The 26,810-nt window shown below is 37.8% G+C and overlaps 1 protein-coding gene and 1 long non-coding RNA gene across 3 annotated transcripts in view; one reads left to right on the top strand and one right to left on the bottom strand.

Moving 5' to 3' along the window:
* Nucleotides 1-3,505, top strand: part of LOC143295828 (uncharacterized) — a 40,560-nt gene extending 37,055 nt beyond the window's left edge. For both annotated transcript variants that reach the window (XM_076607471.1, XM_076607470.1), the window contains one exon: nucleotides 501-3,505. In XM_076607471.1, the coding sequence (XP_076463586.1) occupies nucleotides 501-577 (77 nt within the window). In that variant the 3' untranslated portion in view covers nucleotides 578-3,505. The remainder of the gene's footprint in view (nucleotides 1-500) is intronic.
* A 9,514-nt stretch (nucleotides 3,506-13,019) lies between these two features.
* Nucleotides 13,020-26,664, bottom strand: LOC143295967 (uncharacterized). Its single transcript, XR_013057095.1, has 6 exons — nucleotides 26,476-26,664; nucleotides 23,348-23,372; nucleotides 21,578-21,634; nucleotides 18,708-18,782; nucleotides 16,366-16,476; nucleotides 13,020-14,455 (listed from the first exon to the last, which is right to left on the bottom strand). It is a non-coding gene; the product is annotated as an uncharacterized LOC143295967 (long non-coding RNA).
* Between the last annotated feature and the right edge of the window lie 146 nt (nucleotides 26,665-26,810).

Here is a 26,810-nt window from a genome sequence, read left to right as displayed (position 1 = left end):
TTCTTTTACGTGCGCTGAGTGCATGCTGCACACGGGACCTCAGTTTATCGTCTCATCTGAATGACTAACGTCCAGCCCACCACTCAAGGTCGAGTGGAGGGGGAGAAAATATCGGTGGCTGAGTCATGATTCGAACCAGCGCGCTCAGACTCTCTCGCTTCCTAGGCGGACGCGTTACCTCTTGGCCATCGCTGCACTCTGCTGTTTTGTGAGATTACTCAAAACAACTTATGCTTCTGCCCACCCCACCCCCTCCCCCCTGCACCATCCACCCATTATGTTTTAATTCACTGATGGCAGTATAATGCCAGCATTCATGTGCTGCTGTTAAACGCTGTTATGCACTAGTACAGGTATTGTTGTGCTGCTGTTGAACGCTGTTATGCACTAGTACAGGTATTGTTTCATGTGAGGCGCTTTGTTAGAAGGGAGTTTGCGCCATGTAAAATTGATACTATTAATCGTTGAAGCAGTTATGACTGGTGATGTGTGTCCCACAGAAACGCCGTGTGCAGCCAGTGTGGGGGAAGGACTGCAGAACAGTGCGGAGAGTGACGGCAACCAGTCCACTGCATAAACGCACTTCTCTCTCACTACCCCCCACCCCTACCCCCCCTGTGCAATCCTTGCCCACGTTCCATTTTCTTTCGGTCTTTTTTTTTTTTCTGTCTAACAGCACTAAAGGCAATATAGGGGGGGAAAAAACTGGTCCTTTGATAGTTGTGGCACAAAGTTGTGAATGCTATGGTGGCATTATGATTATTATTATCAGCTCGGTGTTGTTCTTTGTGTGTGTGTGTATGTGTGTGTGTGTGCGATCTTCTTTGCAAATCATTATGCGTAGGTCCTGGAAATGATTCATATGAGAATGCCCTGTTTTCTGTCAGACTTTTTGTCTGCGCAGGATACGTGGGAAAACTTGATTGGTGGTGGTGTAATTTAACGGTAGTTTGATTATCAAGTGCATTCAGTCACCATCCCCATCCATTGGTCCATCCATTCATGTTGAGAAGTAGAATAACTTGTGTATTGATTGTAGTGAGCAGTTAAAATGGTTTCTGGTGGGTTGTGGTCGATGCACAGGGGTGTGTGTGTGTGTGTGTGTGTGTGTGTTGTGTGTGTGGAGGAAAAGTAACTCTGGTTGGGTTGGTCTCATCATTGACATTCAGTCTTTTGTGCCTGTTGTACATTTCTTACACCTTTCGGCCTGCAAACTTTCATGCATTACAATTTACATGCTTGCACACATACAGGTATGCGTGATCACTATGATTTTTTTGTTTTTTTACAGTCCCACAAATGCGCAAATAATCAGACAGGGGCACACCAATTAAAGTGCACAGCAGAACTGTTGAAGTTTGATGTATCGTAGTTAAACGCATTCATGGAGGTCTTCACGACTTTACACTGTCATATGTACGCATGTGTGTGTGTGTGTGTGTGTGTGCGCATGTGTGTGTGAGCTGGTGTAAAAACACCTGCACAAGCTGGTACTTGAGGTATCACGTGGTGTTTAGACTTGCACATCTGATTGCACACACACAGTTGTAATATCTACACACTCACATGTGTGCACACACTGGCCATTCACATACATGTACACACACACATACACTTGAATGCACGTACACATGCACACACACACACTCTCTCCCTCTCTCTCCCTCGCTCCCTCTCTCTCTCTCTCTCTTTTTTCTCAATAGCTGAGAGCAGCAACAATCTATTTCAAAATATTGGCCTTCAAAACAAAGGTTTTGGATGTAAGGTACAGAATAGCATGAAGCTAATGATGATAAAATGTCAAGATAAAAATATTGACAGCATGAAGTTGATAATTATAAGATGTCACTATGAAAAATTTTCCAATTTTGAAGTTATTGTTCCAAAACCGTTGATGCACAAAACAGAGACCATTGGATTACAGTGACATATATATGATATCCCTTTTTTTTTCCATCATAGAGCATCACCAGAAGCTTTACTGCAACAATTGGCTGTCACTGTGTCCTGTGCAGTTTGCCCATTTAACTTGATCGTGTAGTAAATTAGCACTATTTTTAAGACATTTGACTCTGTCCAGTTACTACTGACAACATTGGAACATTTTTGTTTTAACTCACTCAGTACGGCCAGCCCTCTCTTCTCCTCTACACAGACCCCTCGGATGTCCAGTGGGTGTCTGAATGACCCAACCTTTAGCTTCCGTCGTCAGAATTGTGGTATTCTTTTGTCAACATTCACCTCTTCAGTATAAGAGCCTTCCGCTTGCAATATTTTGATGATGGTAACTGGGGTGAAACGCTGTTAACGTCGTCTCTTTCGCCGTTCGTATGGAGAGAGTTAACAGCAACTTTTATGTGTACTTTTTCATGTGCATGAAATAAAAGTGAAATGAGAGGGGTGGTTGTGTGAAGTGTATCTCCATTTATTCAGCAGTGGATTATCGCATGATGGACTCATGTACCTCAACATGTATCCCATGGTTCACAGGAAAGTGAGGCAACAGTGTAATACTGATTTTAACCACCTTTTTAACCAAACTTCCAGTAAGTTAATTGCTGTCATTTTGGGTCACAGCATACTTTACATAAAGAAGCATCTTGCTAAAAAAAAATCATTGTGATTTTATTACGAATCTTAACCATTACAAGCTCTAAAAAATCTCAAGAAGCATCTTGCTATAAAAAAAAAAAATCAGTGTGTTTTTATTACGAATCTTAACCATTACAAGCTCTAAAAAATCTCAGAATTTCCCAAAGTGGCTGCTCTGGAGCTATACTGTTGCTGATATAAGGCATCAATGCACATGTTTCTCCCCAGCTCTGTCTTAAATGTAGAGATCACATACTCTTTTTGGCAATGCACATGCACTACACAACCTCACGCAACATGTTTATTTGCTCATATCTTCTGTTTTTAGAAAGGATGACTTGAAACTATCGTTGATGCTGTTTTCTGCTGTCACTCATGGTGTGATTGTTTTTCATTTTCATTGTCAGAAGAAAAAAAGATGTTTTTAGAAATTATTTTAAAGTGTTCTTTTTACTTTTTCTTTACTTGTATGTGTAAACATATTAAGTCCATTTCATTCTAGATTCTGTTTATTGTGACATTAAGAGTTGTCATATTTTGAGCGTAAACAAGTTTAGTCTACTGAGCAAAATTAGAATTCATGTGTAATAGTGATCGGGGATTATGAATAAAACAATTTACAGTGAACAACTGCATATTCTATTTTTCTGTTTTGTTTTTTCCTTCTTTCTTTTATTTATTCTTTTAGATAAACAATTTTTTAATCATTATGTTCATGTCAAGTAAACTTTTTTTGTATCTGTCTATGTACATGTGTATTTACTGTGTAGACTGCATGCATGGAATTGGATAGTAGCATGTTAGTTGACTTTTTTTGGTGTGTGGTTACAAGAAGGAGAGATACATTGACTGTAAGCAAATGTGAGACACTTTCAGACAGTGTGAAAGAAAAGCATGTAGTAGATATACGTTGCTCAGATACGTTGCTCAGAATAGGCACCACTGAACACCACCGAAGTGACTCAGCAGCAGTGCAGGGTCTCCTCTGGTGTGTGGCCTCCAGGCGACCTAACATCGATGGTTCCCTGTGGACTGCCGACGCTGGAACTGCGACGGACGAACCTGGGTGTGGCCGTGTATGGGGGAATCTAAATGAGCGGTGTGGGAGTAATGCCACTGAAACGGCGCAGTGATGGGGCAGCAAAAAAAAAAAAAAAAAAAAAAAGAAAAGATATACATTGCTGTGATGGTCGGGAATATTCCCAAGGACCGCTACCAGATTGGCGTAGCTGGAAATGTGAACACACCAGTGGACTGGCCCCCACATACCCTCTCAACTAACAGTGTGTCTCCCTCGACAGTCTGATCAAATCACGCCCTACATTAAACTCACATAATGACAGTTTCATCAGGCGTACTGCTCTTCACATTCAAATGTAATGGAGGTAGGGTTGACATGGAAAAGTCACACAATAAAATATTCACCTTGTTGTACATGAACCACACAGACCACCAAAATCTAAAGCAACATGAAAACACCATGTGAGGAAGCAGGTGTTTGTGGGGGGAAAAAAGAAGACATTAATAGATCTACAGATGTAAAATAAGAAATTGATCACATTTGACAGCAATATTGACAAAAGGCGTAAGAGTCAGGATGCTTTGTAAATCTATATCATATCACATGACATTCAGATTCATGAACAAGTGACTGATAGATAAAAAGTCATAGTCCTTTCGATAACATTCTGCTGAACAGGTAACTGAAAGAGAAAGAGACATCAATAATATTGTGATGAACAGGTAACTGAAAGAGAAAATGACGAAAAGACGTCAATTACATTGTGATGAACAGGTAAGTGAAAGACAAAAAAGACATCAGTAACATTCTGATGAACAGGTAAGTGAAAGACAAAAAGACATGAATAACATTCTGATGAACAGGTACCTGAAAGAGAAAAAGACATCAATAACATTCTGATGAACAGTTACCTGAAAGAGAAAAAGATGTCCTTTCAGATAATATTCTGATAAACAGGTAACTGAAAAAGACATCGCCTTTACGGATCACATTCAGGTGAAAAGGTGACAAACAAAAAGGACCTGAAATGACAAACCCAGTCATAGTGGTCAAACAAATTTCTGAAATTTTGAGGGAAACTTCGCCTCACAAACATTTCCATGTACTTGTGTCAAGAATGATGTAAACATCTGCTTTTAAAGTTAGGTTTTTATCAACACTGTCTACACAAATATTGAAGTTATTCAGTCGGATCTGGATTGGAAGTATGTTTAAAGTGTTCAGAAATGACCAAGATTTGCATCAGCCGTTTTCACGGAAAACTGGAAATATGAATAAGTATTGGATTTTACCTTTAATTTTTAAGCTATTTGGGTCAGTTTTGAACAGTGTCTGAAATGTGAGAAATGGACACAGAGAATATAAGAATTGTCCAGTTTTCCACAGTTCTGGATCAACAATCAGGAAAAGAAGAAGTGTTCTGTGAAACTATAGTCTGGATAGTGGTTTGTCTTTGCAACTCAGCTTTGAAATGGCCCCATTGTGGTCGGCTTGGCAACATGATCTGATTTCATTCACTTGATCTTTCCAACTGCCTGTTGTATTACATTTTGTCACAACAGATTTCTTTGTGTGAAATTCTGGCTGTTCCCCCGAGGAAGAGAGTGTTGCTACAGTGCAGCACCACCCCCAACTTAATTTAAAAAAATAATTTCTACCTGAAAGTGTATTTATTTTTCTGTTGTGTTTGAATGCGTACGATTGTTCACAAACACCACCTTAGAGCTATGGAAACAAAGGGATTTGCATTGTCGAGCTCTTGGATTCTTTTGTGCTCAGGTTATGTAGGGTTGTGACTCAGACTGGCAGTTCATCATTGTTTTACTGAAGTAGTGGGCATTCGATGAACAGTGTCAGGACAGTAGGTTATGTGTCAGCCCTGAAAGTCTTGAAAGTTTTGCCTCATGCTTTTTGTTTTGTTTCTGTCCTGGCTTGTGGGAGTTTGTGATGACTGTTGATAAATGCCTCAGGTGTGGAACAAATGTGAAGGACGATCTCCAGATAGTTGAGTTTTTGTAACATGCACACATGTTGGTTATCCAACCTCATCATCATTTCCCCCTATCCCCACTACATTATCACCTTTCATGATGAATGACAGACTTTCACGCTGACTAAAATCATTGTTGATAAATGAAAAAAAGAAATGATGATTGAGTCTGTATTTGACAGACTGACGGTCATTCTTACTTGATATGCTGTTGACAACAAAACTGATGTATTTCAGGACCAGTGCTGTGTTTTACTGGTGATGTAACGTTGAAAATGGGTTTGAGTAGAGTAAACTGATTTTTGATTGATATTTCCTTCAATAGTCATCTCATGATTGGGCTGAGGAGAGGGTTGGAGTTTAATCCTTTTCTATGAATTAGCTTCATTTTCAGTGAAACCGTCAAGGATGTCACCAAACCTGAGCAAATGTTCCGTCTTGATCAGATGTTGTGTGTGTATTGCATTTTCTTGAATTGAAAATGGACCAGCCTTGTGAAGTTTTTAATTGAAAAAGAGTGGGGGTGAGGATGGTGTCAATTCTACATGTGAGAGAGAGAGCAAAGGAGACAAAGACTGCGGTGTCTGTGAGTGTGCATGAGCTTGCGCCATTTTTCACAGTATGTTTAAAGGTCAGCGTATCTTGTGCCACATCTGCTTCATGTTTATGGCTCAAAAAGAAGTGAAGTCTTCAACAATGTACATGAGACACATCGCACTCTTTTGATATTTTCTCGTTTGTCTTTGTCCATTTTGTGTACCTTCTGTGAGAGAGAGAAAAAAAGCTCAAAAATGGGAATGTGTGTGAGAGTCAGTGCATTGTTTCAAATGAATGGTGGATGTACGCTTCAAAAACCTCACCTGTTATTCTCCCCAGTGCTAGAAGTGAAGAAGAACCAAACTTTTATGTTAAAGATGGATCTCACATATTCCTGATGCTTTGAGGAACACCAGGGGGAAAGAGATGAAGCAGTTAGGTGGAAAGGTAATACATGCAGCGTGACTACATGGATTGATTGCCCAGGAAAGCATAGAGCTTTTGTGGTGATAAAATGATAATAATCGTAATATAGGTATGTCATCATAAATCCTCTCTAAGCGTGGTATCTCCTAGAGTATTAAAGCTTTATTAAGTGAGCAGTCACACACACACACACACACACACACACACACACACACACACACACACACGTGGAATTTGTGACCCATCATTCACTCTCAGAAAAAGATCGACAAAAATAATGACAGGACCTCAAGAAATCAGCCTAGCTACTGACATTACTTTTTTGGTATTTACAAATGGATGTGGGCTTCCCACACACCAGTGAAGGATGAACACTGCCTGCCCTCTTTCTCGCCTTTTCTTTTTGTCAACTTTCCCACTGATTTCCAAGTCTGACCCAGATGAAGGCACCACTCTAGACAGAAATTTCCACATGAACCACACAACGGTTATCAAACTAAATCAACTGGAATTATGTATTTGTCTTGAAGTAGTTCATTTCATCAAGTGCCATATGCTGCCGTACAAATTCATTCTCTGTGGAATACCACCACCCAGATTCAGGCCTTAGTTATCATTCATAAAGAAGAAAATGTCAAAATCCAAACAGGCTCTATACACCAAACCAACCCAGCACTGACTAATAGAGTGCAGGTGCCGTGTGTATGTACACAAATTTCCAATAAATGCCTGAAATCAAACGTCATGCAGACATGTCGAGTCATGAGCACTCTCTGGTATGATTTCCATCCATTCATGGTGTTATACACACACATGTGCATACACACACACACAATCACTGGTGTTCACAGTACCATTATCATTGAGCATCTGATCCAATTGTCATTCAGCTTTGTGGTGAAAATAATCAAGTTGACATTTATCTGTGGTGTAAGGAAACACTGCAGCCTAGTTTTCATTCTACTTTTAAAAAATGCCTTTGTTTCATTATTATCCAGCATTGTTGGTTAAAAAAAAGAAAAAAAAGAAGAAATCTTAAAAAACTAGCAGATTTCAAAATTTTTTTGGTGTAAGAAATATAATTCAACAGGATTTTCATTCAGTTTTTGTGTGTTGATGTTCTTTTATGATTGATGTTTACCTTGTGGATTGAGAAGACATTCAGAAAGGTTCCAGTATATTTTCCAGGTTTCTGAAAATGTTGGGCTTTTCTTGGCATAAGTTCTTTCTGCCATGAATTTCTTTCAGCATTTGTCATACATTTCATCACAGGATTTTTGTCTTCATGAATTATCTTCTGGGGTCAGTTGTTTAATTTCACACTGCCAAGCAGCAGTCAGATTTTCATCAGTTTGCATTGGTTAAAAGCCCACCAGATCATTGGTATACTGGGCTGAATTATGATACTTTTTTTCCAAGAGAAAATACTTTTTGTTGTGGGCCAGCTTGGTTTTTTTTAATTTTAATTTTAATTTAATTTTAATTTTTTTTCAAACATTTGAGTAAAATGTGTTGATTGGAGCTGTTTCGCTGGAATCCTATGGTATTGCATGATGACCTTATTTCAGATTTTTCAAAGCATGTTCACTGATTTTCACAGCTCCATTATTTGTCAGGATCTCAGTTTCAGGGAATTGATGAGTTTGGCTCTGATGTGAAGCTATTTTAAACAGACGCCGAATAATGTTTTTGTTAAAAATTCTTTTAGACAACAGAAAGATTATTGGAGTACAATGTTGACAAGTATGTTACAAGTGAAATCCAGAGATTATGACAGGAAAGTTGTTCAAAATCTGTATTGTTGACCTCAGAATATGATTTATTGATGAGATGATGCAGCCACGTTTTGGGTGATAGCATTTGATCATTGTTTTAATTCTTTTCTTTTTTTCCCTGCCTTGGTCATCACTTTGATGGTGTGATTTAGGTCAGGGTGGAAGTTTGTAGTGGTGTTTTGTGGGACTGCTGTCCTGCTGTTCCTTCCATTCAGCGCATGTTCTGTTGCAGCGCTGTACATGTTCTCACCATTCACACAACAATCGTTTCATTGTGTGGGAAATACTGGAATATAGCTGATTTTCTTATTTCCTTTGTAGCTTGAGAGGTAACTGTTAACACACATCCCACGGTGTGTGTTCATGTGAATTCATGATTCTGTCTCTCAGCAAACATTTGAATGGACAGTGTTGAGAGCACGGATACGAGTGTTACAGTTTTGCTTACCCATATTCCCATAAAGGTTGGTAAGGTGGGCTGTTTTTTTGCTTATCCATGTTCCCACAAAGGTTGGTGAGGTGGGTTTTGTTGTTGTTGTTTTGTTTATCCATGTTCCCACAAAGATTGGTGAGGTTGGGTTGTTTTTGTTTGTTTGTTTATCCATATTCCCACAAAGGTTGGTGAGGTGGGGCTAGCATACAGCTGAAGGAACTGGGGAATGTAAAGCTCACCAGTTCTGGTGGGGAGGAATGAAGGAGAGGGAGAGAGAGAGAACATGCAATTTGCACTAAATGTTTATCCATGAGTGTGGATATGGCACGAATGATTTCAGGTATCTGATAGCAGAATGTATCAGAGAGGGAGGGGGGTGGGAATCCACTGATAAGCTTGATTAATGTGTCAGTGGAAAACATTTTAAAAGCCTGACATGCTTTGGCTAATCGGTTGACAAGGATGTGCATTGGCTGCGTGTTTTGTGAACAACATGTCAATGATTGCGATAGACCATCATGTTATTTGGTGTACATGTGCACATGAAATGGATGTTTATGTTTAAAATATGGAACTGTGCTCTTTAGGTGAGTAAAACATTCAGGATACTGTGTTTCTAATATGTACATGATCTGTAGTGGAATAAAAAAACATAAAAAAACATTTGATAAACCTGTGTAGGTACTCACTAGATGAAAGCATCACCATTTTGAGGGAGAGAGAGTGAGAGAGAGAGACGGAATCACATAGAATAATGAAAAAGATGATTTCAGTTCAGTGTTATTGGATACTTTCTTTGTCAGCAGATCAAGATGTTTTGCACGTGGGAAAAAGTAAATGTGCGGACTTGTGTGTCAGACAGTAATTGCCTCCCAGACGTGTCCCAGTTGTTAAACAGGTTCACTCAATGTGAGCAGCACTACACAGAATGGAGTGAGTCTGGTATTCATGGAACACCGTCTTCAGTTGCTCTTTGTCATTATTGTCATTGGTTTCTTTTTTCTTGTTGTTTTTTTGTTTTTGCATCACCGTAAAGTTGTAAAAATAGTTGTGTACATTGAGGTGTAATATAATAAGTCAACATCGTTGGGTTTTTGTTGTTGTTTGTTTGTTCTTTGTGAATAGGAAGACAGGATTTGGTTAAGGAAAAAATGGAGAATAGGGAGAAGGAGATAATTATTTATGACTGGTTGTGAGAACGCTTCATGTATGGACAGTACATAAACATTTTATATTATATATATGTATTAAAAAAAAATATATATATATATCATGATTATATGTATATGCATTTACACAGATGTTAATATTGATTTAGCATGAAGGATTGCTGGGAGGGGAGGGGTTGGAGAATGTTGTGAAATGACGGATTCTCACATTTTTGCTGTTGTTTGATTCCACACTAAACTGAAGCGTTTAAACAGGTTACCACAGTGACCAGGATAAGTCTGCATGTGTGAGTGGTGAAGCTGTCAGATTGTGTTGATGTGGATATGTTGGTGTTTGGTATACAGCAGTAGTGGTTGGGTTTTTGTTTACTTAGGTTTTGTTGTTTTTTTATTTCCCCCTCCCCGTCTCCTCTTTTGATTATGCACTTTATCAATCAGCAGCCACATGCCTTAGTGTTATGCATTGAGTGTTTTGGGCATTTGCAGTTTAAAAAAATGTTATTTATTTTTATTATTATTTTGTTGATTGGTTTATTCTGCCTTTTTTAAATTTTTTTTTATCTATTGGTTGATTGGTTTCCTGCATCTTTGTTTCACTGTTGTGTGTGTGTGTGTGTGTGTGTGTGTGTGTGCACATGCAGACTGCTTGCGTGTGTGTTTGTGTAAATGTGTGTGTGTGTGCATTTGACAAGAGATCAATGAAATGTTGGTGCAGACTTGGACATGCGCATCAAGTAAAACGGAGTTTGGCTGCCTACATGGCAGGGTAAAAACGGTCATGCACGTAAAAGCCCACTCATATATATACAAGTGGACGTGGGATTTACAGCCCATGAACAAAGAAAAAGAAGACATGCTTGATCATTTTCATTTATGTATGTGCACATTAATATGTGTTGTGTTTGTGCGTGCGTGTGTGTGTGCATGCCTTTTTCTTTGTGTCTGTGCATAGCTGCTTTTATTCCCTTCCTTTGTGTGTGCGTGTGTGTTTGTGTGTGTGCAACGATTCATTCATACCCTTCCTGTTTTTGGATGTTTGTATTTACAGTCCCAAACAAAAAAGACCCATATTAAGTGTGAATAGTGGCAGCACTAGGTAATTAAAGTCTCAGCTTTAGGTACAAAGTACCTTGGATGACGCGGGGGGCGGGGGCAGGGAAGCATGGGATGAGGATCATTTAGTTTGAAGGCACACAATCTGACTTCACATCGATTAATCCATCAAGCCCATCCCATTTTCTCAGATTTGGCTTATATGAGTACAGTGGCACTGAACAAATTGTTCAAAAGACTGTAACTTTGAATTTTATAAAGAGCAATACTGCCGTTTTGGATAATTTTGACTGCTTCCATTCAGTGACTGTTAAAAAAAAAAGGGGGGGGGGGGGTGGCAAAGGAGGATGGAAATGGTGATGTTAAAACGAACAAGGTTGGGGGTATGTGTGTGTGGAAAAACAAAACATCAACCAGTCTGAACGTCTCACTTGTTTTCTGATGAATTGTCGCCAGCTTCGATGGAATCTTCAAACCAGTGGAAAGTTATGTGTATAAGTTTGAAAGGGTTTGTAACTTGCATCTTCAATCATTGAGAGTTGCAGCAATGATGCATCATCTATTAAAACTTGTCCATGTTCTGTTTGATAAACCAGTGTAGAGGACAAAATTGGATATATTGGTTTTAGGATGTGGTTAAGTTTTTATTGTGTTACTGGATGATCAGTACTCTTTAAGAATTTATTGACTGGGCCAGCAGAAGTGAAGACAACGTGATATGGGAATGGAAAGTTTCTTATCAAAGACTTTATAGTAAATTTAATTTTCCCAGAATAGTTTTATTGAAGAAAAAATGATTCCTTTTGTTCCCCCCCCCCCCCCTTTTTTTTTTTTTGTTTGTTAATGAGTGCTGTTCTGTGTGTAGGTTGTTAATGAGTGCTGTTCTGTGTGTAGGAGTGCTTTGCTTCATTTGGTGGGTGGTGCTTTGTGTGTGGCACAGTAATTGAAAACTACATCCTGTGTTCTTAGGATGTTTGTGTGTGTGGATGGGAAGTGTTTTCTTCTTTATATATATGTATATTTATTTGTTATTTTTTAGTTTCCTGGTCATTTCCAGGCTGGCTTGCTCTTTAAGTTTTGCACAATGTTCCAGATGCTGCGGTCCAATTGATAGAAGTTGTCAGTGAACACTGATGTCTGTGTGAACTGCTGGTGCGTTGATTTCAGTCTGTCTTCATTTAATGCTATTCTTGTGTATGTGCCTGCGTGTGTGTGTGTGTGCGTGTCTGTGCGAGTTGCACTGTTGGGGTGTCAGCATGTCTCATCATCAACTGATATTTATGCAATTCAGATTTGCCAATATGAAGTGTATCATAGACTGAAAAGTTGATGTGACAAATTTTTTAGCATGGCACACCTTTCTATCTCCTCTTCTTTAACATTCTTTAATTAAACCATTGTGAAGCAGTTCATAAGTAGAGTGCATTGTTGAAAGGGTGGAAGTTTTAGTTATGGTGCTTTTCTCTCTCTCTCTCTCTGTAATTAAAGCAGGCCTGTTGGTACACTTTAGGCCACTGGGAAACGTCAAAGACATGAGGACAGCAGTTTGGAAAAGGCTCTGGACCACGGTGGGAATGGAAGTGACTCTCTAGGTGTGTTCATTTACATCCATTCTTGTTCTGATGTATACAGTCATTGATTGATTAAAGGAATGAAGACATACCTGTTGTGTTTTATCCTTCATTTTGTCTCCTGACTTGTGTTTGCTGAGTGTCTAACAGTTTGTATCGGTTCTCAAGGAGGTGTCAATCATATACGGTACACCGCTTCTGCTGTATACGATTTTCTTTTAAAGGCAACAGATAACTAACAATAGTCCATGAAACAAAATGTCAAACAACACATCTGACAGTGGGACTTCAGCTTTTAACCTGTGTTGCAGACACAGTGAGAGAGAGAGAGAAATCTATATACATATATTTCTATCTATATATATCAGCAGTATGCTCACCTTGCTCAGCTTTTCCCAGAAAAACAAATGATATAAACAGTCAACTTTCACAAATAATGACAAAAGCAGAGAAACCTTCTCCATGTCTTTATTAGTATTACGCACAGGTAAAGAAACTCCCAAAAGCACCATCATTACACACAAAAAAAGAACATTCTTGTCCTTGCAATGCACTCTGCAAAAGGTGAGATTCACTGTCTTGCATACGAAACAATTTCACAAACAATGCAGCTCTGAAAACTTAGGAGAAGGGTGAGGATCGATCTGAAATTTGTCAAAACAAAATATATCTGATCACAAGAAATCACTGGTAAACATACTATACCCAATTTACAAAGATCCATGACAATGGTGCATATTCAACAACAGGAAATAGTGCAACAAAATGTCCAGTTCTCTCGCATAGTACGCGCAAACAGCATAAAAGGCCAGTACACCACACGGTACTGCTTGTTCAGTGACAGAGAATTATGTAAGGATTCTTTCAGAAGTATGCTCAAACAGCACAAAAGGTTGCTGTTTTATGACCCGGTACTACAGAATCGTTTTCAATGGAGCAGTTCTGAGTTATTTCAGATCCTGTTACTATCAATTAGATATTCCTCTACTCTGCTGTGTTTTGATGTCAATCAATGAATCTAGAATTTTAAACAGGACCAGTTCAGTGCTATGTTCAATAAACAAAATCTAGAACTTTGAAACCTGAACAAGTTAAATGCTGAGAATGCTCTTTGCCTTAACTCACTGTGTCTTTACTGTGCTGGTCTATACAGTGGTGTGTTCCTTACTGTCAACATTTTTTTCCCCTGAGGTTGCATCATAAGTACATTTCCATTCACAAACACACTTTAGGTAGACAATTTATCAAAATATGTAAAGTGTATAAAGAGAAGATGTGGTTTTGAAAACAATAATAAAAGCCTGCCATAAACTGCATTTGCAAACAGCTTAGGTAAGTTTCATGTAAAGACAAGATGGTGGATTTGGGTACAATTTCCATCCCCACCCCTCGAAAGGGACAATTATGTCTGTATTTCATCAGAAACTACACTTTGAAAAAAAAAAAAAAGTTTAAGGAAAAAAAACAACAACAACAAAGACAAAACTGCTGGATTACTTTCACAGTTCAATTTAGAAGACCTGAGAACCTGAACTCTTAACCCCAAGCCATTAACTAACAAGAACTGAATTCAATTTTGTGTGAAAAAAGAAGTTAAAAAACACATGACTTCTTGTTCAGTCACATTTAAGCATATAAATAGATTCACCTGACAGCAGAATTAACCTCCAAATTGACTTTCACCATTTAATGTTGTTTCACACAAACAGGAAGAAGACATGGAAGGACAGACATTTAGTGCAGGCTGGCTGGTCAGTGGAGGATGGAGAGTGTGGTCAGGGGGCGGGTGTCACGCGAGATCCATCTGAACTTGACCTGGTACCGCAGTACTTTGGGAAAAGCTCTTCATACATCGCTGACACCCCCCTACTGAGACCCAGTCAACATCCTGTCAGGAAGAGAAGGAAAGAAAAAACAACTCTCAAGTCTTATTCTTTCCATGTAGTTGTTTAAGACATACATACATGTATAGCAGAACAATAAGAAAAACAGTTAACATTAAAAAAAAAAAAAAAAAAATCTTAAGCCTTATTATGTTCCAAGCATTTTTTAATTCTTTGTAGGACACGGTGTATAACAGAATCACCCCCACCCGCAACCCCACCCAAAAAAACAAAAACAAAAAATAAACACAACAATAAAAAAAAAAACAACACATTCCTATCCAACACAACATTACAGGAGCATTCTGATAACGAATATTGGTGCTCAAGGGGTGGACAGTTTCAAAACTGTAATACTGGTCCTTATCAGCAAGTACAGGTTTGCATCAGACCATCATTTAGGTGGTTCTTTCAACAAGAAGTGTGTCACAAAGTGTCAAGAGATTCCAGTCATTAATTTCCATGGAGAATCTGATATGCAGATTTACTGGGCCCAGGTGGTCAGAAAATTGCTTCATTCAAATCCATGTTTTGTGAATGTATCACTCCCATATGTATGAAGTTTAGTATTGGAAAATACATATCATATAGATATATCTTTATGACTGGGATTCTCGTGTGCAGCTAAGCTACGAGAGAATGGGAAATACACTGCTGCAGCATGTTTTTTTACTGGTAGAACCAGTGATCACACATCAACAAGGTGGCAAATGGTTCCAGTCTGGGGTCTGTTTTTAGTTCTGTGGTCTGTATCCCCCAACATGCACTGCACAGTTCGCTTCACATGATACATGTTTTGCCTCCAGTGGAAATGTGCTAATTTTATTTTGTAAAGAAAAAATCTTGAAAGTAAAACAGAAAACTCAAAGAACATCATGTTACTGTGGATTCCAAAGATAATATAATTTCTTTTTTAACCCCTTCAGTACCTAAAAAACGCCAGCTGACATCCCAAACTCATTGTTGCCATAGTGCCTTTAAGATGTTCACTGACGTTCTGCATCTTTTCCTATTTTTCCTTCAATGGAGTTTGGCTCATACTATTCAAATAAGCTTATGCAGGGTTGAGGACCCCTTCCTTTTCAACGATGCTTTTTGTATACGGGACGTCAAGTACGCATGAAAAGTGGCTTTGCATTATATGCCAAAATGGTGCTGAAAACTTTCGCTAGAAAAGACAGTGTTCCCAGTCAACAGGTTTATTTGCAGGCTTTGCAGATGATTATGCATGGTAATAACTATGAGAGATATATCTATCTTGTCTGATGATTGGTTTGAACTTGAAGGTGATGATAACGAAAGCGACCAAAATGACAGCAATATTCAATGCTTTTTCCAGTCCATCTATCCAATCAGACATCAATTTTGAGCAGGTGACAATTCAAATCTATCTTGAAAGTGACGTTTTTGATGCACAAAAATTAGTATAATCACTTTGAAATGCCTGAAGTTGTCTACAGTACAATCAAAATAATTGAGAAAAAAGTTCAGATTCAGAATCTATATTCAACTTCCTCCACATAAATGTTTATTTTGCTACTGTATCTCCTATAGTTATTGTACTAGAATTTTCTTTAAAAAAATGTATTACCCCTGATTCCTCAAAAAAAAAAAAAAAAGGGTAGAGCACTTTCTAAAAAAACTAAACTTCTGGCACTGAATGGTTTAATCACGCTACACGGGATTCCATAGATAATACACAAAATGGTGTATACCATCATACAAAGGGCACCCACCACATTGCTGATGCAGAGACATACCCAATTTTCCACACACAGGCAGAAAAACCACTTTGTTGGACACACATTTGCTTTTTTTTTTTTTTTTTTTAATTAAAAAAAAGTCTTTTAATAAAGCACAGCAAGCAAACAACAAATTACTCCACAATCATGCATCGCATGTGAGACAATCTTACCTGCCCATGACCAGCCGCCAATGATGTGTGTTGGTTTTACTTCAGGCGAGACTGTATTTTGTCCACGATTTTCCTGAACTTCTTTTCGCTATCCACATACTTGTCTCCATTCTAGAACACAAAAGACAGTCAGCTGAATCACTGCTTACAAGCAGAACATAACTTTTTAAAGCATGTTTGGAAAGCCAGTTGTTTACACTTGTTTCTCTCCACTGTCTGCATTTTATTGTCTTATATGAAATCTGTTTACTTTCCATTTATTTTTCGCTTTTATACAGTCTAGATTACTGAGCATTGCACAAGATGGGTTACATGACCACGCACACCCACTCACCCACTCATTCAATGAATTGCTGGATCCCTGTTTCACACTTTCATTGGAGTGCTCCTGTAATGTGACTTAGACTACAAGTATAATTGCACTGATTTTTCCTTTTTTAGTTTGTTAATTGATGTTATAATTTAGTATAAAGGATGTTGATTGCACTGTTCTAATAATTCACCTTTTCATCAGCTAACATGTCAACAATTTCTCTTTGAAGTACCTTGTATCTTGTTATACTTTATCACATAATGATATATTGAATTCCTTTTCATTCCATTACAGATGTTGCTCAAAGTCACTGTTTAAATCACTGTTCAGTTTCCTGAAACAGCACAGCTGCTGCAGCACAAAGGCTGGGGCAATTAATGAACAGACTGTGGGTGCCTTACACAAAGGCACATGCATTCTGATATTATGACAGTCTATAAAATACAATGCCATTTCTCCTGGTATAACTTTTTGTTCTTTTGCAAGTATGAAACTGTTGTATTCTAAAATATTATACATGTATGAGTACACAGTGCAGGTGTGGGTGTCTGTGTATGTGATTATGCATGCATGTTTGCACATGCATGTAATATATCTATCCAGGTATGTTTATTATTGTACAAGTCTGTGATTTCACTTGGTTGGGAAAAAAAAGAAAAAAAAAAAGAAAGAAAAAAAGTTGGGTCAGCTGATTCTGATGGAGCAAACTCCAATGCATAAATGATAAATGTATGCAACATACATAAATATAGCAAGCAAAGGCACAGTTTCAAGTTTGAAAAAAGCACAGTGACCTGCAATCAAATATCAGATCAAAAGAGGCAAGGCCTACATGACTCATGTGATACCCACTTAATCCAACAAGTGAATCACACACACACACACAAACAACATCAACAACAAAAAACCCACTTCAAAGCAGATCATATTGCAAAAAGACACATGCTGAAGTGACTGTGACCTCTGATGTCTAAATTTACAACACATTTACGATCTGGCCGTCTGGCCAACACCGTACACTATACCCTGCTAACTGAACATCATATGAACAACCCAGGTTCTATCATGTTTCCACATTTTCCAGTTTGATATGCTGTAACCTTGAACTTTGCTCTGACCTTGTCTCTTTACAAGCATAATTATTGTTCTCACCATGACCAAGCATTGTACCAAATTTTATGAAGATTATATTCAAGACATTCTGTCTTCAGAAACTAAAACTCTTCTTATCAATATCATATGCCATGTTGTGACCTTGACTTTAAACTTGTGATTTAGAAGTTCATTAGGGATGAGTCACAATATCAAGATACTGTCTCTGTCAAGTATTTTGCCAAATAATAAAATTTGACCTCTCACATCAAAAAGTGGATGAATTTGAAGCTCGTATTCATACCTGCCATCTTTGGTTCCTAAACCACAAGTAGAAACCGAGAAAATGTCAAGACTTAAGTTTATGACAAACACACTTGTACTCACAAAATTTATTACATACTATACTCACTCTCTTTACACACTCGAGTAAAAAATGCTCTAGGCCAGCTCTAAAACAGATCTCATCTCTCTTTTCACATGTACACTAAATAGAAAAATGCGTGCTCACACACACACACTCTCTCTCTCTCTTTTTCTAAGGTGGTTCTGTTCTGTGAATGCTAACATTCTTTAAAACTGACAAGTCCTGTTGGTTCAAACAATCACTGTTGCTTGCTGGCTTATGGTCATGGTATGCTTGTTTGATTTCACACACGTACACACAGTGTGATTAGTATCAACTGTATTATGCACGGACACACAGATGCAGATGAACAATCAAGACCGGATAATTCCATAGACTTCTTTTTTTTTTTTTTTTTGGTCTGTACACACTGAGATAAAAAACAAAAAACAACAATGAACAGAGTTTACATGTTGAAGAGATAATGTTTACACAGCAGAGACAACAATAAGAGTCTCACAGTCACAATGGCACGCATGACAATTACGCATATAATGCGCATGGGCAACACAACCCATCAACCTGCTTTACCTTCTTGGAATGGACCAGTTCATCTTCCACCAAGACCTCAAACCAGCCAGTCGAAGTTGGTGTCGCTTCGCTGGTCTGCACATCACACACAAACACACACATATATAAATGTGCGTGTGCACAGTGAACAACCATCCCTCTAAGTTTTATGTGTATATTTTCTTTCTTTGTTGCTGGTTAAAGCCAAGCCAACCACCATAGGAAAACTGTAAATCTTGGTCCCATAGAACCTGAAAAAAAGAGAGAGAGAAAAAAACAACAACAAAAAAACATGGGAAAGAAAATTTGGCACAAGCACAGTCCTATTCATGCACATAAACCTAAAACATGCCCATGTTGACCATTCTGTCAATTTTTCACCAGAGGACTAAAGAAAACGTACCTGAAACCACACAAAATATAATTATACATAATTCAGGAAAATCGCATATAATATCTGGCATACAAAACAAAACCAAAAAATGCCAACAAGCGCATCACACATCTTACTCCTTGGCACAAACAAAAACAATCATAGTAAGGATGCCCAATTATCAAGTCGAGGAAAAGGAGAAAAAAACAACTGTTGTGGCTTTCTTGAAAAAGTGTCAATGCATGGACCAGCAAGACAGAAAATAAGAAAGGAGATGACGGCAAGAAACAGCAAAAAGCCAGACAGAAAGCAATAGAAAAGAGGAAATTTCTAGCACAGTATTTCCAGGTCAGGATACTATTCATACTGACAGAACCTCCTGTGGGGAAAAGGGAGGGGAGGGGATGGGTGGGGGTGGGGGGGGAGGAGGACAAGGGCTCATTCTGACCCTCACTTAGATGGGTACAATAACCACGTAGTCAGAGTACTGGACTTGCAGCCTGCAGCGCTGGGTTCGATCTTGGTATTGTCACCTGGTGGGTTCAAGGTGAAGAAGGCACAGGCAAAACATCAAAATGGAACATTAAACACTCCATCATTCAGACAGAGAGAGAGACAGAGACAGAGAGAGAGAGAGAGAGAGAGAGACAGAGAGAGAGAGAAAAGGTATATAATTATAAGAGTAGATTTGAACCAAGCAATTTCGGGTCAAGAGTAAGCAGACTTACTCACAGCACTAAAGCGCATCTACCACTGCAGTTCAAAAAGTAGTATTCAAACTTATGTATTTTAGTGTGATAAATCAATTATGGTATTCCAGGTGTTAACACTGTTTAAATCATGTTATTTTGGTGTATTTACATTATTCCAGACATTCTTTGAAGTCCATGGTAAAGGAGACATTCTGTCACTCCAGGCACACTGTAACATGTAGCCGTTTTCTCCAGATCTCTTTTACTTTCATTCTAGTATCCACTTTGAAATATTCATGTGCAGTAAACATGTTGATGGTGTAGTTAGTGTCACTGTATGTGTTCTGTCCAGAATTTGAATATCTTTTCTTTTAACTGCCGTCTTCAAACCCAAACATTACTAGTGTGATTTTCTGGATCTGGATCAGCTTAATCTGGAAGACTTACATCATATTACTGGTATGACTGCAAACTTTTTTTTTCCACAATATGTTTAATCCAAATTTGGTATTGGCAGACGAAGTATTTCCAGAGAAAATAATAATGTTAAAGTTTTCCATGGATACACACATAAACAACTGAAGAATGGGTTATGACAAAGACTCACATTGCTTACTCAAGGGAGTCAAAAATTCTACAGACAAGTTAATTCTATGAAAAGCAAGAGAGCTAACACCTGTGCATTCAGCCAGCACATAATAATATTCAACTCTATAGCTGCCATGCCATGCAATGAATCCGGCAGAAACCAAACAGTGCCATAAAAGGGTGTGTCAGTGCTGACTGGTTAAGGAAGACTGCTCCCTTTACTGTAGTGTCCATTCAGAGTGTGTGCACACACAGAGTTTTGAAGTTGGCTTCTTATTCAAGTTATTGGCTTGAGCTGGCTTCTTCTTAATTCTTGCAAGGGTGAACACGCACTGGAAATTGATGATAACACCAGTTGTGTGCGGTGTCTGATGATATTTTGTGACATTAGCATGGGGCGGACACAGCTAGCCTCGAAAAACTGAAATGTTTACATTTTATAAATTCCTCTGGCCCGCTGTCTTGTGTGTGGTGACTAACCACTGACAGAATGTACCATTGTGCTATAGCTTCCATTCAGGAACTGTTGCTTAATATATGTAGATGATTTGTATTATAAGAGAACCACACAAATAACTGTTGTGTTGAGTGTATCTAGCACCTGAAAGAGACCTGCCTAGTTAACTACAGTATCCATGCTATGTGTTACATTTTGCAGCCGTTTTGGAACAAACATTAACACACACAAAACACACACACACACAAGCAGAATTTTTTTTTTTTTTTTTGCACTGAAACAGCTTAATTTCAATCACGAAATGATTAATATACCATGAGACAGACAGAACACAACAGCACATTATGGATATTGTGCAAATTTGTGAGAGAGAAGTGCACCCTTCAGTCTGCCCAGTGTTTCCATTATTGTAGAAATGCATATAAAAATATATACTAATAATGAATATTTGGACACCCTATCTCTGGAGAGCCCAGAGTATTTACAAATACAATTGCACATTCACTTGCCTATACGCATCACAGGATAAACAGGTCACACACAGTGAATTTTGAGGGCTGATTTGAAAGAGGACAAAGACTAAGTGTGTCGGACAGAATAAGAGAGTTTGTTCCAGATGACAAGTCCAATGAAAGAGAAAACACGTTCCCCATGGAGTTTCTTTCACCTATTTGGTATGCAAAAAATTCGAGTGTCACTGGAGGAACGCAGAGACTGAGACCAAATATAGATCTGGATGAGTTCCTGAAGATAAGGAGGAGCAGAGATGTAGCACACTTACGATTTTCAAGGCGGCAGGCCCAAATTCCCCAACAAGTTCCCTTTCCAGGTTGCGGAACTGTGCAACACAAAGATCACAATGTAATTAAACACCATAGCCACAAATGTATGCCTGCATTATCCTCTCTCTCACACCCATGTCACCAGAGCTGTAATACCAATGACATTAAACATTTCAGTGTTCACTTTTTCTGTCTCTGTCTCTCCCTCTCATACTGATACTGTCACATGGAATGATGGATATATATATATATATATATATATATATATATGCATATATATATATATATGCACAGGCCCACGCCATGCTGACTAAAATATATTCAAAAAGAAAGAAATAATGAAAGAAAATAATAAAGCTGCACTGCCTTCACTTAATGTTCCACCCACAGATGTAAGGTATGCAAGTTTACAACAATACTTATGCTAAATTCATTTAATTCAATTTTATAAGATTACACTTTTAATAAAAATCCCAAACTTTTAAACTAGACGCAGCACTAACCAAAAGTGCTCAATGGGCACTGGGATAAGTTTTCTGTTTAAGGCTTGGTAAGTTCAGTCATGACTGATTTCTGACACATTTAGAATTTCTCTAATGGAAAACAATACCATCAGACCTGCTCTCTGGAGGGGGGGTCAGAAACAAAAATTTTCACCAACTTAATGAGAGGAATAGTTGAAGGCAATGTCCAGCAGAGGGAAGCTTTTTAATTAATCCTGATGAAATATTAATCAATAACAGTAATCAATACAGTAATAACTAGGCTTGTTAAACCAAAAGGGACAGGAAAATGTGACAGAACTAACAGACCTATTTTTAAAAAAAAGTATATTCAAACATATTATATATATATATATATATATATATATATATATATATTAAGACAGAATGAAAAATAAGCACTCAATGTTTTAAATATTTAATTAAAAAAAAAGAGTATAAGCACACACACACGCACTCGCGCACACATATATGTGTGTGTGTGTGTGTATACAGTGTGTGTGTACGTGTGTGTGTGTGTGTGTGTGTGTGTGTGTGTGTGTAGATACACATACAATACAAAAAAGGCACAATATGGTCTTGCCAAATTCTTCTTGCAGTTCCACCAAAAGAGCACAGATCTATTGATGAAACAGACTGGATGAAGGTGGAACACAGACCAATGCTTTTGGGGGTGCAAGGGACCAAAACAATAAAGGGTAGTTGGGTGGGGGTGGGGGTGGGGGGAAGACAGGTAAATAAAACCATGAATGGGTGTTTGGAAGTGTAGCGGGATGTGAGGGTAGAGGCAGTGGTAGGGTGAGAGAAGACGCGGAATCCCAAAACAGTTCAGTGAAAAATACAGTCACTGACAACCATACCTACTTCAAGTTTTTGTCTCGTCTTCCCATTCTTACACTGGGTACCATTGTCCTCAAAATCACGTCCCACCAACCCTCTCCTATCATGTCATGTTTTTAAATAGCAGCAGTAAAAAACAAAAACAAAACAAAAAAACAAAAGTCTGCTGGAAAGCATGTATTGAGGTCAGGAATCATAATGTAATGCTAACAGATGCTGGCATTAATCAGCATATGCTACACTCCATCTGCTTAGCAGATGTTTAACCAGCAGTGTAACCCAACATGCTTAGTCAGGCCTTGAGCCAGTTGAGGGGGAAAAAAGTCAGCACACCATTACCAATGAAAAATAAATCAGAATATCTTCATTAGTTTAAAAAAAAAAAAAAAAAGATGAAAAAAAGGAGACAAATCATGCATGACTTACTTTGGGTTCGTATCCTCATGCTCCACTGAAACAAAACCATGATAATTACAATTAAATACATTTGTTTACTAAAAGTCTAAGAGGGTGTACATCTAGGTTTATGAAATCTTACATCACAAAAACTAATCCTACATTACAAAGACTGATCCACATGATGTATGATGCGACATCAACCAGACCCAAAGAGATACAGACATCCGTAGTACTGGATTACTGGTCAAGAAATCTGAGCAACACTGAAACTGTGAAAGATCCATGCAAAGTGGATGACACTTGACTGTCTGGTTCTCTTCCCACTTGAGTTCATAGCACACTCTCATCTCTGGATGGGATCCCTAAACCCTAACATGATTTAAGTAAATATATTTTTTATGTTTCTGACAGGGTTCAAGTCAACTTAATCATCTCTCATGAGCAACTGATGTGTGGTCGTGTAGTTCATGCTCACAATAAACATATAAAATATGTATTACAATTTACATTAAGAGACAAGTACATGCTTAAGTATTAAGAGTGAATACTTATCTCTCTCTCTCCATAAACTCTCTTTAGAGACATGTACATCTTTTTAGTATTCAAAGAGATCACATTAAATCAAATTCACAAATCAAAGAACATTTTACAGTTTTAAGAAACAACCATCAAAAACAAGACAACTTCACCTGAGAGTAGTCGAAGTTATTCTCAAAGAACAACTAAGAATCATCTTTTGATCACATAAAACTGCACTGACAAATCAAAGAACACTCTACATTTCTAAGGAACACCTAACAGTAAAAATGACATAAAAAACACACCTACAATAGTACAAAATAGTTAAACTAAACTATATCAAAGGGCTATTCCACCCTGGGGAGTTTGCAGACTCAGCAGGCATTACTGATATGGGGAAAAAAAAAACCCAACAGAAAATAGTTTGATTTTCCTCCAGATTACAAGTGGACACATCTGGAAAGACTGCAGCCTTTAGTTCCCTTTCTTTGCGGTTTATGCAAATTTATGTAAATGCAGGAACTTGAAAACCATTCTAAACAGACCAATTTTGACGCCAGAGCAATGCTCAGGTGAAACCATCTCTCTTCCCCTGGCTGCATTCTCTCAGCTGTCAGTTTTTCCATGCTGAATATGCTGCCACAGAGGCTGACCTTTCTTTAGTCTGTTCTGTTTGTGGAGGATGAACTCATGAAGTGACTAAACAAGGCCTTGCTCAGTTACTGGAACATTAATTCTTTTTTAAAGGAGAAGTCCTTTGTTTCCGAAAGGATAATTTTAGAAATCACTACTTTAGTTTTATTCCATTTATTGATTCCATGTACTTTACTTTTCACAAACACCTCCTGTTCAGTTTCAAAGAGAAAGGCTAGATCTGATTTTAAGAATATCTAGTGTTTTGTCTGTCAGTTTGGACTAACTCATTCAACCCTGCACCTGAATACTATTCAGGTGCCGCATATCATAATTCTCTGCTTGTGCCAAAACGGCATTCAGGCAAAGAAACAAACTGGTTTGCCAGCTCACAAGTATGCATTAAACAGCTAGGGCAGTAAACTAACAGGAACAGAGCATCCTCACAGACACAGTTCTGCTCATTCAATTTCAAATGATTAGTGTTTTTCTTGATCAAGTTCTCTACACCGCTATCATGCTATGGCAAAATGTCAAAGGTTTATTGCACAGCAAGTACTCAATGAAATTATGATAGATTCTGGCACTGAAATCGACCCAGATAATGATGATATGACATCATCTGATTATTCCGGAAAGTGACAGAAATAAATTTCTTTTAGGCAGCAAAGATTCAAAAATTAAATAATTTGAATGAACAACGTTCACAAGGGAGATTAAAAAACAACAACAACTTCATAAAACAAGAATGAAATTTTTTTTATACTATTTTCTGCTTTTAATTCAAAGGCAAGGTACAAATAAAATAAATTGCATCCCACTCCTGGAAACTTTACTCTTTTATTTAGACTTTATCTGTTTTTGTCAATATTTATTTCAATAATTATGTGAAGTTTGGTGGAGCTCTATAGTACTGGTTTAGCAGTTGTGAAAAACTAAAATTGTGACGATAGTGAAACATCCCTCCACCAACTGATGCAGTGGGGCCAAAACATGCCAGACAGGAGACTTTTAAAAGTGAAAGGGGTTTTAAACAATGAATTTTCAATAATTCAGGAGAAAAAAAAAGGAAAAAAAAAGTAGACATCTCAACTAAATCTTCCTCAGTTTACTGCCTGTAGTTGTAGTCAAAATACATCATTAAAAAAATGTTAGTAGTTCAGGCTTGCTCTATTTCTAAGGAGCCAGATATCAACATGCTCTATCTCTTCCAAAACATTCTACCAATCCAATTCACTCCTTAAATTAAAATGAAAAAAATACAAAATACAGATCACAATAACATGTTACCTTTTAATAATAATATCTAAAATGGACTGAAAACAGAAAAAAAAGCATTCCAACTTGTATTTGGTGTCTATAAAACAAACAGATGGAATACTGTATAATTTTAAGCGTCACACACACACACACACATATATATATTTATACACACACACATTAATCCAGTGTGTCTGGGTGTGTGTACACACACACGCTTGCATTTTCTCAAAAATGATCATGACTAGGCATGACTAGCCAAAGGAATTGTGAGCACAACCTTTTGTAGGCCAACTGTTTTTATGCAAATGTGATTTTCCCCCCTCATGGACATTTCTGGAAAAGTCAACACAGAATCAATATGCTTTTGACAACAAACTGTGACTAGACACAAGACGGTGACTAGACATACTGCACTAAAAAAAAAAGAGTTCTGACTGGGCCAGACCACTGAATACATCTATTCTAAATTCCTATAAAAAAAAAAAATATATATATATATACTGCTTTAAAAGACATTAATTTTATATTATGAATTCATAGTTATTCATCAGAAGACACAAAAAATCTATGAGTATGATAATTATAAAAAGTTTAACTTCAAGAAAAAGAAAAGAAAAAAAAGTTCTTATGATTAGGCCATAGGCACAAATATCTATATCGTCTATGGTCAGCCTAAAGGTTGATAAAGCCTATAAGCCATTGCAAGCGATAAATAAAGGCCCTCACACAAAATAACTTACCAATATATAACATGAACTTTTACTGCACGTTCAGCTGCCATATTTGACACGTGAACTGGATGATGAACACACAGAAACTATTCCCCAGCTACCAACACCGTCCTGAATGAACCTTACAGTGTCTTTTACGTCTTGTGAATAGCCACGGTAGAGTGGATTAGCCGGCACTGGTTGGCTTTTATAAAAAGCATTTCAGCTTCAACCTTGACCTGTGACGTCATGTGACCCGAGCTGCGGAGTTTACCCAAACAACCAAACCATTGGTAAATATAACTAGAAATAAACAATATAACTTGACCACATCTTATTCATTATTTATTTCCGTTTTTAATGTA

This window comes from Babylonia areolata, chromosome 21, assembly GCF_041734735.1.
Source record: "Babylonia areolata isolate BAREFJ2019XMU chromosome 21, ASM4173473v1, whole genome shotgun sequence".
NCBI lineage: Eukaryota > Metazoa > Mollusca > Gastropoda > Neogastropoda > Buccinidae > Babylonia > Babylonia areolata.
Note: the sequence above shows the minus strand (reverse complement) of the source record. Positions and strands in the feature narration are given on the sequence as shown.